At 47.7% G+C, this 14699-nt stretch overlaps 1 protein-coding gene across 2 annotated transcripts; it reads right to left on the bottom strand.

The window, feature by feature from the left end:
* Nucleotides 1–463: 463 nt before the first annotated feature.
* GNL2 (G protein nucleolar 2) lies at nt 464–12615 on the bottom strand. 2 transcript variants are annotated; one of them, XM_062014495.1, is made up of 16 exons: nt 12425–12615; nt 12267–12351; nt 11113–11207; nt 10145–10284; nt 8554–8738; nt 8056–8122; nt 6638–6796; nt 5955–6068; nt 5043–5171; nt 4271–4375; nt 4016–4174; nt 3764–3871; nt 3001–3434; nt 2283–2362; nt 1516–1601; nt 464–646 (listed from the first exon to the last, which is right to left on the bottom strand). In XM_062014495.1, the coding sequence occupies exons 1-16, from the start codon at nt 12486–12488 to the stop codon at nt 497–499; spliced, it is 2160 nt and encodes a 719-aa protein (XP_061870479.1). In that variant the 5' UTR covers nt 12489–12615; the 3' UTR covers nt 464–496. The 2 variants fall into 2 exon arrangements, with proteins under 2 accessions (XP_061870479.1, XP_061870480.1); XM_062014496.1 differs by lacking the exons at nt 5043–5171; nt 5955–6068.
* Between the last annotated feature and the right edge of the window lie 2084 nt (nt 12616–14699).

The following is a 14699-nucleotide window of genomic DNA, read 5'->3' as shown; positions in this document are numbered from 1 at the left end:
GCAGCTCCCACCTAGATCAGGTCACACAGGAACGTGTCCAGGTGGGTTCTGAAGCCCTCTTGAGAAGAAGCCTCCACACCCTCCCTGGGCAGCCTGGGCCAGGGCTCCCTCACCCTCATGAAATCTTCACTTGAGGTGTAACTAGCTGGTCATACACAGCACTCTGACACAGCAAAGATAACTCACTGTGGCCATATGAAATAGCACCACAAAGCTCTTCTCCAGAACAAAACCACCCACCAGCACCGAGTAACACTTCAGCACATGCTTTGCCAAGGCAGTGTTTACTGGCCTTAGCTGGTGATGTGGAAATACCATGAGCTCCAACTGCATAAAGAACTTTCAGATGATGCAGAAACAAAGAGTGAGATGCTACTCCTGGGAACGAGACAGACAAATCAAACCGGGCTTGGACCGGCAACTGCAAGTTTTATATTAAAAGGAGAAGCCACTGCATACTAGAGCTGTTTTATGTAAAATTTAATAGAATAAGCACTTATTGCTTATGTTTGTACTTGTTGTGCTTTGATCTTTGTCCCTCCAAGCCAGGGTTTTTCTTGTTCTTATTCTTATTTTTCACGTTGTGAGTTTCATAATACCGGACTCCGACTTTCTTGGAGCGCTGCTGCCTCTCAGCTCGTCTTCTCTGCAAACACACACACACACACACATTAGCAGCCACTAGCCATAGCCTGAACTTGTTTGCATTCTTTCAAATGTTGTTCCCTTTGTGCCTTTATCCAAATCAGGGATTCTCAGCACTACTGGTGTGAATATAGAGACATGTCTATGGAATTCACCCACCCAACGCTCATCAAGTGTTACAAAGGAAGATCTGCTTTCACCTTTACAAAAGCAGTAAACAAGATACAAGAGGCAACCTGATGTGCAGAGTCACACAAGAGGTTTTTAAACCCAAGATGTGATGGAACATTCATAACCTCAGTGTTCCACTGCTCCTGACAACCTAACAGTCCACAGCAACGCTCCCACCAGTCCCCACTGCACCCATCTGCTTACAAGTGACTTTCCAAGTGCTACAGACAGGATGTTTCACTTGGTATTTCAGTTATTTGAGAAGAATTGTTTAGACTTGACTAACACAAACAGAAAATGGAAGCAGCAGCTCTCTTTGAAGGCAGAATACTGCTGCTCATGCAGTCCCAAATTCTCCCATCTCCCAGCACTTAGATCCCTGCTCTCTTACTAGCACCAGCCAGCAAACTGACACTGGGAGCACAACAGGATTCTCCCCTTCACCACTCTCTCTGTTGTGGGTACCTGCTGGGCTGTTTTACAGGTCCCTGCTCAGCTGGAACACACTATTGTCACATCTCACATAGCAGCAAGTCACCCAGTGTTCACACCCACCCTACTTCAGCCACAGTCCCTGCACACTCTCCCTCCTACTAGTGCCCAGTCTCAAAGCTCTTAAGTAAAAACAGGCAACCTGTGTATAAATAAAGCCAGCTCTCCAGCCTGTTCAGCTGTTGTACCACAAGAAACCACACTTACCTCTTTGGATGTAAGTTTCTTGCAAGGCTGCTCATCATCATCATCATCCTTTTCTGCTTTCCTTTTTCTTTTCTTCTCTGTGCTGCCTGCAAACAGAAGAGATCACACACTCAGGCACCTTCCAAAGCACCCATCTGCTTGTAGAACTTAGGCCTGGGGGCAGCATCCCATCCACTTCAGCACAGCATTCCTTTGGTCATGTTTTAACAGCTTCTATCAAAATAACATCCATGTTCCTTATCAGAGAATCACTTGCTCTTGAGAAGCCAATTGCTTCCAGCCCCATGCAAGTCCAGAAGAGTTCCAAAGCCTTGCCAGAATAGGCTTCTCCCACACAATTTTACCTTTAATCAAACTTACTATGGAAATTGAAGCCACAGACTCTTAAAACACCACAGGAAAGTCTAGAGCTTCAAGTATCTCTGTGCTTTTTATACTGTTATAAATCCCTTCCACTCCCTTCTGTGCTCTATGCCATGTGGAGCTGAAGTTCTCTGACTACAACATGCCTGGAAGCACCATTCTTTTGAAAATGCAACATTGGTCTTCACCCTCTCTCACTAGTAGAGGGACCTGTCTTATGAGAAGGGCTACAGCAAGGTCATCAGGCAGCCCTTAGGCTACCTGTGGAAAGATTTAAGTAGCTTCTAAGGAAAAAACCACTTACAGCCATGAGCTGATGAATGGTTCTGCCCTAAACTCTCTCTCTTCTCTTGCTTATAGGATTTCCAAACACAGATTAAGAACATCAACTATTCTTGGTTTACCTCTCTCTTCAGTTTCTTTGGGTTCTTCAGCCTTCTGCATGGATTTTGCAAACACTTTTTCACTCAGTTGCTTAGGGATTCTACAAAAGATGAAGTAAGCAATAAAAGAATGTCTTTACACAAAGTGTAACCATCTCCAAGAAGTGACCAGTCTCCAGCAGATCTCAGTAACCTGTCAAGCAACAAAGCCCCAGCCTCTGCAGCTAAAAAAGCAAACCACTGTAATCTTGTCTCTGGAGTTTCTGGGCTTGTGTGCTGCAGAAAAGGACAAAATACAACATTTCACTTGGAAATCTTAGTCCTCTCATGGTGTGTGAGCTTTGCTAAGACTGGGCCTGCTGCATGAGCTAGGACAGAGACCCAGCTGCCATACCCAGGTAGGACATTAGCTGTGGTATTGCTCAAGAAAGAACTCAGCATCCAAGGATGTAATACTGCTACCCCAAGGGCAATACATTTCTAATCCACAGCTGAAGAGGCTAAGTGAGAACATTTTTATTTATGCTGGTAAAAAAAGACTTGGAATAATCTCTCCAAACTAAACTGCTGCATAGCCAAAGCTCAACTCCTTATGGCTACAGTAGATCAGCTGTGACAACTTGTCTGTGGCACCACAAAGGAACCACACAAGTTATGAATGGAGTGAAACTACAGCAGAATTGCATTTACCCTTTCCCCTCCCAGCAAAACATTTGAGTCCCTGAGCAGATTCAGATACCTTATGGCTGAGAATCTCTTGGCTTTGGCCTTATCCAGAAATTTTTTGTACTTTGCAATCTTGTCCTCCAAAGCCTTAAGAACAGCCTTTGAGCTCTCCCTGGCACTGGGTACAGCCAACGGTGCTTCCTCCTCCACTGAATCCTGATGTGGCTCATTTTCCTCTTTCTCAGCTTCCTGCTCCTCCTCTCCACAAGAATCACTGTCTGTTTCATCAAAGTCTGGCACATCTACAGGCACCAGATCTTCTTCTGAGAACTGAGGTGCCACATTAATCCTCCCAAAGTTCTGCCTGACGTGGGACATGAGTTGTTTCATTTCACTGGCTGTATTATTATTCTCTTCTGCTGGTTCCACACTTGATGCTCCCAACTCAGAGGTTTGTTCCTCATTATTATCTTGGCTTGATGTCAGAGCTACTTCCTGTGCAGGAGGCTACAAGAAAGAGTATAACACATATATTATCCAGAGTTTGAAAGATCATCTCTGAGAGCAACTTCCATCTTATCTCTTTGGAAAAAACCTAAGATGACAGGCTAATGATGTGATAATTAATGACATTTCTGCAGCCCTGACTGTAAAATGGCTCAGACACCTCTATAAAGGGCATTGGCTACCTGCTCCTCACCAAATTCAACCTGAATCACCTGACTTGGGCAGACATGCACAGCCTGAATGACATGGCACTCTGGGAAAAGCAACAGCGAGTACAACTAGGAAAATGGAATGATATGGGACAAGAGGCACAAGCACCACATTCTCACCTGAGGACCTGCTTCTGCATTGGGTGGCTTCACAAAGAATGGAATTCTGCCCCTCTGCCAGTCATTGAGAACCATCTTGCTCACAGTCTGCAAGTCAGGCTCACCACCCTGAAAGAACCAGTAACAATTTACTCCACATTTGCAGGCTACACCAGCCCTCTACCACCTGTCAGCAACAGACACATTCAATTTCACCAGCCCAGTAACAGGCCACGTGCTCTTCCAGCCTGCAAATACAGAAAGTTGTCTCACCTTTAACAGTTTTCCAGTCCTAGCAGCAAGTTTCTCCAGGAAGTCCTCTGTATCCTGCCAGGAATCAATTTTGTATGTCTTTCTGATGTACTCTGGTTTGGCTCTTTCCAGCACAGCACTAATATGATCTTCTGGACTCTTAATCTTTTCAACTTGAACCTGAAAACAAATGGTGGAATAGTAACCTTTTGGAAAGTCTGCATTCCTTTCTTTAAACCCTGCAAAGATGATCCAGCATGTAGTGCAGACACATACCACTCCCTTCAGCACAATGTCTGTTTCTGAGTCTCCAGATGGATAAACCACCCCTGGGCAGTCGATGAGGAAGATCCGTCGCATCAGGGTGATGTATTGCCAGACCTGTAAGAGATCAGCAGTTCTCCCTGTCATCTCCTTCCTCACAGCCCTCATGGTTCTGCTTTTCAATGCACAGTTCTAATACACAGAAGCCCTGTGAGGAACTTGGTATTAACATACAAAACCAGAATAGAAGTTGGTATTTTGGTTTCCTGGCCAAGAACAGTTGTACCTTTCTCCTCCTGGATCAGCCACTGCTATCCCTATGGCTTTGTATCAAACTACTCACAGGACCCAAGTGAGGAAATTACACTCAGGACAGGCTCCAATATTGTAGGTTTTCCTCTTTCATGATCCTTAGTGTAAAAGGAAGAGGCTAGCAAAGGAGACTTCTGTGACTTGGCCTTCTTGTTTACCATCACAACAGAGTAAGAAAACCAGCACTGACCGAGCCTGAGGGCACAAATATACCCAGTCATTTAATTTAGGAGAGCACAGACACTGAACTACAGCACAAGTAGAGCTGGAACTCAGGAATGCTCCCAGTAGCAGTGCTTCAGAGCAACAGACTGTTGATCAGCCACTCCTCCCTCTGACTCAGAGTGTCACAGCCTGTACAGCTCGATTGCTAGACCTGAAAATGTCATTGAGACAATCTGACATGAATTCTGCCTTGGACAATGCTCTTCCATAATTGACTTTTATCTTTAATGTAGGGATGTCTTCCTACCTTTGTTTCCCCTGCAATAGGTGCCACATTGCAGACCTTCTTAGACCGTAAGGTGTTGATGACTGAGCTTTTGCCAACGTTGGGATAACCGATGAAACCCACACTGATCTGTTTCTTGTCAGAGTGTAACTGTCAAGAAATAGCCCATCTTTTTAATACCTCATGGAGAAAGACAGAATCACTACTACAGCTCTAAACATCTGAGCAGCTACTGCTCTGTTGGAAAGCAAAGGGGACTCCACAGCACCAGGTCAAAACACATGGGACTAGCTGTTTTCCTTCAGGAGAAATGTATATGGGGGAAGCCAACTTGTTGTCCAAGAACCCCAACTATTGAAGAAAGCATTTGCTGCTTCAAAAGGATGATGTGAACCCCTTGCATTTCTTGGTGCTCTAAGATTACTTGTGAATGCCTTATGTAGAAAGTGCTTGGGCTGAGAAACCAAGCAAATACAAACAGTAGCTGGGGGCAGAACGCAGATGTGGTTTGAAGAGACAGGAACTAATGTAAAAGGCCACACAGGGTGCCTCTTTTAGAAGAATAAAGACATTTAAAGAGAGGATAACCTTAGCAGGACATGCACAGTGCAGGACAAACAGCTGTGAAACACACTCCTTTATCCTACACATTCACATGAGACCTAGGAGTGTCAATGGGAGACTCTTAGGGCTGAGAGACTGATGCTCAAACCCTCTCTTCCTTGGATCTGCTCAGCTGAACAAACACTTTCAACATGCTTAAAGGAATCTTTTCCATTTTGTGTCCAAAGAAGGGAGCTTTATGGATGGGAGTTGTTTGCTGACAGAGCAGCCATTGGAAAGTATACTGAACCCAAGTGTTAACAGAACACTCCACACTGAACACCCCACACCCACCCAACAACAATCCAAACCTCCCACATTGTTCTGTACCTTTCCAAACTGCCTTAAGAGCTGTATGAAAGCACCTTTGCCAAAAGGGTTTGTGAGGCTGGCATGAAAAGCAAGAGTTGGATACTCCTGGGAAAGGACAGCAACCCAGCGTTTCTGGAGAGGAAAAGGTGACTTGGTTAGAGAGCCTGTGCTGTAGAGGGGAGGAAACAACCTGCTCAGGAGCAGCAGCACACAGCACCTTCACTTGGGTCATCACAAATGCAACAAAGAGAATTGCTATGTAAGGACCTTTGAAACATTTCAACCAACCCAGCAGCTCAAAAGCCTGAGTGTTGTTTTTATAAGAGACAGTTTCCCAAAAACGCCTTCACTGCTGGCTAAAACTAATTAGTTTAACAACATAAAGCAAACCAGCTGTGGTGGATATGGATCTTAGGCAGACTAACATTTAGCATACTCTGGAGACATCAGCTGAACTGTTAAATCCAGACAGAGGAAGTAGAGAATTTGTGGCTGGTGAATGTTGCTCAACTCAGCCAAACTTGGACAGATTTACATGGTAATTGTTACTTTTATAGCAGGCAAGCAAAGAGTTCCCATTGACCCAGTTAACATTATAGCTTTGAGACCAGCATGAGGACTGGCATCAGAATTAAAGCAAGAGGCGACAAAAGGAACAAAGAAGGTCCAGGGAGTAAAATAACAGGCAGGACTGTGCTTACAGTGGCCCAGGTAGGAACAAGATCACATTTGTTCAGGACAAAAATGAGATGTTTCCAGTGTTTCTCCTTTTTAAGGTAAGATTCCACATGAGGGGAGCGAGTACCCATGGGATCCCTGGCATCAAGGACTTGAACAACCACATCTGATGAGTCTATCACCTGAAAAAAACAACCACAGAGAAGAGTTTGACATAAAGAGGCATCTGTACCTGCAAAATAAGACCTGTTCATTTCCCACACTACACCATTCCTTTAAAACCCTTGGATCCTTCACAAACAACTGTGATCCACCCACTCTCTGCTCTCTCTTCACTTAACTCCTTCCCAAATTCAGGCTGGATAGCTGAATACCGTTTTTAACCTGTCCTTAGGCACCAGGAAGATGTCTGCAGCACTTGGGAAAGAAAAGACTGCACCCAAACAGAGAAATTAATTGCTTCAGGAGACAAAAACAATGTTCACCATCCATTCTGCAGCAATTCAGTTCTGCCACTTCATTAAGGATCAGGGTATGAAGTATGTTTTCTGGATCAATATGAAACACACAACCAAGTAGGAACCTGCTGTTAGTCCACTAAGCATCTACAGCAGGGAGCTGCCATTTTATGACTTGCTTCAAGCCAAGTGAATTTGTTTCACAGCTATTTCCTGCATTTTTGGCAGTGCCTTACTGAAATCTGTTTTGCTCTATCCTTCCCAGTGCTTTTAGATCTAAATGAAAAGGTTTTAAGCCACACACAGAAATTCAGAGCAAAAAGTCAGGCAATTTCACACCTACCAGTCACTGAGGGCACCCAAGCTGCTGAAATTCTTTCCCAGTCTCCATTTCTCTAGCAGTCAAGGTGGCTCTCAGGGACCTGAGGGTAAGAACCCTCCAAAGACAACCCTATCAATATGCCAGATGTGTTTAGCCTAAAGAAACTTCAGGGCATGGGAATGGTTTATTTGTGGTGAAGCCCCAGGAAGAGAAGCCAATAGTTTCACTCTGCCAGTCCATTTTAGATCACAGTCTAAGGATGTTTGTTCCAGTGGGACAAGAGCTCAGGAACTGAGCTCACTCAGGCAAGGGATTTGAAAATTAATGTCTGCTCTCTTCCACAGCTGCCTTTTTCTGTTCATGTTCATGTATCAGTACCAAGAGAGGGTTGGATGGCTACAAGTCAATCCAACCAGGCTGTCAGGAAAGCAGGCAAGGGAATGACAAACTCAAGACACCCTCTATATGAAGAAATCACTGTCTCAATGTTTCTAAGGAACTTTACAGCAAATTCAGTTGTAGCAAAGAGCAATAAATGGTTTCCAGAGTTGTTCTGACTGTCACTGTGCAGGATTTCCAACACTGTGCTGAAGCACCTGACTCTGTAAGGGCTGCAAAGGTAACAGACACGACTCTGCTGCAAATTCTAAGCACTGCTTACCTTGTAGAGCTCACCCCAGATTCTTTTGGACTGTCCTTTCTTATATATTTCTTCTTGTGCCTCATCCCTGGAAGTGGATTAGCAGAGACATATCAGCAGCCACAATATCTCAGTTACAGTGTTGTCTTCTCTAAAGCCATTTACAGATAAAAGAGATGAGGCCCAAGTAACAGACAGCTGGGATTTAGCCTCCCTTCCCATCCTCCACTTTCTATCTATCCATCTGACAGAAAGATGTTACAAACATGCACTCAGAGATTCCTGTCTGCCCACTGGGCAGCTACTCATGGAACCCAAAACATGAGTGGCTCTGACACGCAACAGAAAACTAATTATGAATACAGACAGGAGAGTGTCATGAAAGCAACAGTTTGGGGGAAAAAAAGGACTCAAAAAATCCCCACAATTCAGTTGATTTCCCTTCCCTTACTCCCCAGACAGGAACAGCACTGATGGAGGCACTAGATAGGACTTTAATGATTTCCCCTTTCTATTTACCTTACACCAGTGTCTTCTGTCACCAGGTCTCGATCCTTGCTCTGATCGTAAGACCCTGATGAGGCTTCAGCATTCTCCACCAGAGACTGCACATCACTTGCAGAAAGATTTGGTCTTTTCCTCTGGGATTTGGGGCCAAATGTTGTTTCAAATGTTTCAGTGTCAAGAATGTGAACCCTGGAGGTCTAAGGAAAAACAGGTTGGTGCAAAAATCCCCCCAAACACCGTTTCCTTTCAGTCCCTCGTGACACACAGTGAACAAGACCTCAGTTCAACACAGAATCACAATCTCAAGGGTTGGAAGGGGCCTTGAAAGGTCATCTAGTCCAATCCCCCTGCCAGAGCAGGACCACCTAGAGTACCACAACTGCAACCTGTGACAAGAGTTGCAGGCATTTTCCTAACACTGTTTGAGTTTTCCAGATTACTCTTTGAAAAACATAAGAGTGGATACTTTAATAAGCAACAAAACACACTGCACTTGCCAAAGCACTATGCTTCAGTTCTTTCCCCAGAAGTGATGTCAAATGCAGTTAAAGCTGCAATGATGAAGATTTAGCTGCTATCTTTGATCATTTCTTATTTTTCTAACAAGTGCCCAAATCTTGCCAAGTTCACAGATTTTTGTCAGGGATAATTACAATCAAAACTGTAAACTTTAAAAGCCTGTAATGAATGCCAAGTTTTCTTGGAACAGCACATCCAGCTCATTGCTGAGAGAAGTAATTTGGTTTTGTAATGCACATTTATGGTCCTTCTAACTTTTTCCTTTCATTTAGGTAACGTTTCTCTGACACAAAGCTGGAAAGCTTCCATCTGAAAAAAACCCAAAACCCAGCTAGCAGGAGCCTAAAGGAATAGTTCAGATGTCACAAGAGAAACTTGGTAATAACTAAAACTTGATGTTCTAGAAATGAAGACTGCATGTGCAACAATTTCTGCCTCAAGGTTAAAAGCAGAGACTTGAGTTCAAATTCACCATGTGAGAATGTCTGCAGTGGGAAGCATCCTCAGAAAAGGCCCCTCTGTCACTTGAGCTACTAGAAGCATTAAAACATGAGGTGGGAAGCTGCTACAGCTACCTTGAGCTAGGACACTAAGCCAGGAGGGTTTGGGGTAAGCATTAGAACATCAAGTGGGAAGCTGCTACAGCCACTCTGAGCTGGGACACAGAGCCAGGAGGGTTTGGGGTAAGCATTAGAACATCAAGTGGGAAGCTGCTACAGCCACTCTGAGCTGGGACACAGAGCCAGGAGGGTTTGGGGTAAGCATTAGAACATCAAGTGGGAAGCTGCTACAGCCACTCTGAGCTGGGACACAGAGCCAGGAGGGTTTGGGGTAAGCTTCCCATCAGGAAGTGGGAATTTCAGATCCATAACACATCTCCTCACAAACAACAGGGAAGTGAAACACTGTTTCTTTGCTTTGACATTTGACATCCACACCGACAGGCTCTCCAAAACATTCTTCCCCAAGTCATCTGCTCTAACAGCCTCTCCCAGTTTCACCAGCCTGACCAGGGAGAGCACCATCACCCACAGCTCAGCAATGGCCACAGCCCCTCTGTGCCCCAGTGCCCCACAACACCCACGTGTGGTTTAATCCGATCGTAGAACAGGGACATTGGCAACTTCCTTTGCTTCATGACCACTCTGTAGGGATCCTTCATGACATTCTCCATCTCCTCTTGAAATTTCTGTAGGGATGACTGCTTGATGACACGAGTGTTTCCTGTGTGCAAAAGCAAACACTGCACCCTCAGCTCTTTCAAAGACACTGGGTACACTGAGAAAGCATTTGGAATCAGAGACAGATGATAAAACCCAGAGCATTTTACTCCAGGACACCCCCAAATTAGCACAAATAAACCAACCCCTTTCCCACCAGTTGCAGACATTTATTGTACTGTATCCCTAGGGCACTTAACACACAGAGGTGATAACATACACATGTGCAAAGCCCAGAAAATGAGCAAGGGAGACAGAAAGGAGGAGGAGGCTGAGGGGAGATAGGAGCACTCTCTTGATACTCCCTGACAGGAGGCTGCAGTGAGGCAAAAGTTGGTCTCTTCTCCCCAGTAATGAATGACAGGACAAGAGGAAATGGGCTCAAGTTGCCCCAGGGGAGCTTGAGGTTGGAGCTGAGGCAGAACTGTTTCCCTGAGAGGGGTGTCAGCCCCTGTGCCAGGCTGCCCAGGGAGCTGGGGGAGTGCCCAGCCCTGGAGGGATCCCAAAGCCCTGGAGCTGAGGTGCTGAGGGCTGTGGGTCAGTGCTGGGCTGGGCAGGATGAGGGCAGGGCTGGGACTGCAGCAGCTTCAAGGGCTTTTCCAAAAGGAATGATTGTATGAACAACCAGACTTCAGAGGAGCACATGGAAAGCAAAGTCCAGGTACAAAGTGTGAGCCCAAATCCTTGTGTTCAGTGAGGGTCCTTCACCTGCATTTTCAGTATCTGCCTCACACAGAGCACAATTCTGAAGAAACCACCCTCCAAACACACCAAGTTGAGGGGTTTTCAAGTTTGCTGAGATTAAGAATTTAAAAAGCAAAACCCAACTCACCAAACCATTTGATATTTGGTTCCACTCTTGCAACTGTGCCTGGGGCCACTGTTGACTGATACTGCAGAGGTTTAATCACTTTCCCATGTTTGTTTCTAAGTGACAAATGAGAAGACATGTAAATACATCCAGGCAGCACACATCCCTTGAGCACTTCCCTTCACTAGACAAGAAATACATCCACAACATCCAGAGAGACCCTTCATCTAGAACTGCTGGCCCTGAGATGATTAACAAACATGATCCTGCCTGTAAAGGCTCAACAAGTTAAACACAAGAAGAGAAGCAGCGATGCCAGCCAGTGAACACTCCTAAGTCTCACTCCTGCTTGACCAGACTCTTGATGAAGGTTGGTTATGTCAGACCAGCAATGGCTTAGTGGGGTGCAAAAGGCACCAAAGCCTCATGAGGACCTTTTAATCAGCTCTACCCACCAGCTGGTGCAGAACACTCACTGTAAGATCATTTCCAGGCTGAGTCTTGGCTTAAATGTAGTTGTTTTTAAAGATAACATATTCCCCCTGTCTGCTCTCAAAACAAAGTGAAGGCTGGTAAAACAACACAGAACTGCTAATGTGAACCATGGCTCTGAGAAACCCCTGAGGCACCCCCAGCAGGACACAGATGTGTTTACAAGGGGGAAGCTGCTCTGCTGAGCCTCAAGCAGAGCAAAGGGGTGTCTCTTGGTGAAGGAGCCACAGGGAAGTCAGGCTCTTCAGACATTTTGAAGTGAGCTTTTGATTCGTGCTGTCGAGGGAAACGAAGGAACTGGGGGTGGTTTTGGGTTGGTGACATTCCAATGAGCTCATGTGTGTGTCGGCTGCACTCCCTGATGCACATCACTGCAGCTCAGGATGAGGCTCCTCCACGAAGGAGGTGCCAGCACACGGGGCTCTGCCGTCCCGGCGGGGACAGCCGCCCTCTTCAGCCCACCGCGCTGGCACCGGCGGCCCCGCTGCTGCCCGGCACCAGCAAAAGCGCTCTCGGCGCTGCAGAGCCCGTCTCGGCAGCGAAACTGACACCGTAACTAACACCGCAGTCAGCAGGTCGCTGCCTGGCGTCACCCCGGCCCGGCCCGCGAGAAACGCCGCCGAGTGCCGCCGCCTGCGCCCCGGTACCGGCGGCACGGCCAGGCGCGGTCCCGCCGCGCTCACCTCCGCTCCTTCTGCCGGTACATGTTGAGCCGGCGGATGGTGGCTCGGTCCCGCATGTTGTTTCCTCCCGCGCCCCCGACACGATCTGCGGAGACAAGACAACGTCAGACGGGCCCGGCCCGGCCCGGCGCAGCGCGGCCCGCGGGCTCCACACGTACCGGGGTTGGTGCTGGCGCGGGAGGGGTTGATGGTGCTGCGGCCTTTGTAGCGTGGCTTCACCATGGTGGCGAGCGGGACGGGAGCGGCCGGGACCGAGGGAGCGGGACCGAGGGAGCGGGAGCGGGACCCAAACACGGCCCCGCCACACGCGACCCCGCACACAGGAAGCTGCCACACCAGGACTTCCGGCGTGAGACGCCGGGTTGGGCCAGCGTCATGACGCACTTCCGCTAACGCCATCGTCCGGCTGCCTCGGCAACAGCGCGCAGCGCCCCGCCCCCGTCGCCACGGCAACGCCGCCCCGGGTCCTAGCGCCCGCCCGCCCGCCCGCCATGACCCGCCCGGTGCCCCCCACCCCGACCCCAGCCCCGACCCCGGCCCTGCCGCCGCCGTTCCCGGGGAGCCCCGTCCCGGAGCACGGCCCGCAGTGATGCACCACGGCTGAGCCTCGCTCGGGCCCCGCTGCCCGGCCGGTGCCTCCCAGCGCCGGGCCCGCAGGCCGGTTCCAAGGCTGCAATAAAGGCCGGCGCTGGCACAGCAGCGCCCATTGTCTGCGCGATGTTGTTTGTTCGCAGAAGCATAATGAGAATCATTTGGGGCGCTTGGCACGGGGCCGGTTTCCATCTGCAGATGAATGCGTGCGGGCGGCGGGGCCGGGCCGGGCCGCGGCGCTTTCCAGGCGGCAGGGCCGCGCTGCGGGGACGGTCATGGGCACACGGGGCAGCTTTTCCCGAGCTGCCGGGCAACGGCTTTTCGAAATGACGAATTGTAACGCTGGCGGCTTCATATGAGTGTAAAGAATGGAGTGGGTAGCGCTGTGACTTCCATCGAGTTCAGTCCAAAGGCTTCAGCTTCCATTGGTGGTGCTGCCAGACTTGAACAGGAGCTGGAAAGATGCTCACCTAGGGGGGAATCAACAAAGATCCTCACCTAGGGGGGAATTAACAAAGATGCTCGCCTAGGGGGGAATTAACAAAGATCCTCACCTAGGGGGGAATTAACAAAGCTCCACCGAAATGGTGTTAATTTAGCCCAGAGATTGAGTCGGGGCCAAACTGCTCAGCCCCCCAAACAAAGCTCTGGCCCATCGTTTCTAAAGGCTCCTTAGCAGCATTCATAGCTAGTTGCATTTCCTCCTGGTTCTGCTTAACCCTCTTCTAAATCCAGAGCAGTAACAGAGCTTCTGAGGTTCAGCTCTTGCCATGCTTTTCAGCATTTTGCTTCTATGTGCACAGGCTCTGTTGTCCAACTCGGGGCTGAGCCCTGGGAGAGGTGCTGTAAGATGGCAGTCCTGAGTGTTGAGCCTGTTTTGGTTGAGGCTGCAACTTCTGTTTCTTTCTCTTAATGGAATTATCTGTGCCTTGGGCATTTAAAAAAAACACACATTGATGTGGGCATAAGAAATGAATTCCAAATTGTAGATAATTGTTTAAGCTATCAGACTCGAGGCTCATGGAGAAGAGTTTTCCCAGGACAAGTATGTTTTCTATTAGAGTTGATATCAATCTGTCAGAAGATCCTTTTGATTTTCAGAGTTTTAGACTAAATAGTTGAGTAATACTTGCTCTGTTCTCCCCCACTCTTTCTTCCTTTTCCTTAAGAAAACAGTCTCTTTATTGTTAGCAAGATCTCTTGGAGTGCAGCCAGAGTATTGCCATCTCCTTCTGTGAAAGAATAGAAACAGCTCTCTTTAGACATGAGGTGATGTCGTGGAGAACTGTTCCTGGTAATGCCTCAGACTTAAGTGTTGAATTCCCACGTCAAAAGCTTTCACAGAGCAGAGGTCTCAGCACCACTTTCCCCAGCCTTGCTTAGGGTGAGCCCTGTCATCCCAATCAGAGTGGGCTGCAATCCCTCCTGTCAGAAGAAAAGATTATACTGATAACATACAGGCATTGCATTCAAACTGGAATCAATTCACCCCTCCAGCTGTGCTCTCCTCTCTCTCTGTTTCTCCTAACCCCAATTACACTGCTGGGGCTAACAGTCAGTGTTTAACTCACAGTATCTCTGTGGCTGTGGTTGTTTACTTGGGACTCTGATAACAGTCAGATACTTCACTCTGCTCACTCTTTGGATGCTGGATGACTCACAAGCTTTTCATTTGCTAATGGTGCAGCCTCCCATTTCAATTCTTAACTTATCCCCCCCCTTCTTTTGAAGCTGGCTACAGTGGGATGTTGCCCACTGCTGTGTTTGGGGGGGGTTGTGGTGGATGCCAGGCTTGTGGGCTCTGCCAAATGGCCTCAGTCTCATTGACACAACCAAGCCTGA

This window comes from Colius striatus, chromosome 24 (genome assembly GCF_028858725.1).
Source record: "Colius striatus isolate bColStr4 chromosome 24, bColStr4.1.hap1, whole genome shotgun sequence".
Lineage (NCBI taxonomy): Eukaryota > Metazoa > Chordata > Aves > Coliiformes > Coliidae > Colius > Colius striatus.
Note: the sequence above shows the minus strand (reverse complement) of the source record. Positions and strands in the feature narration are given on the sequence as shown.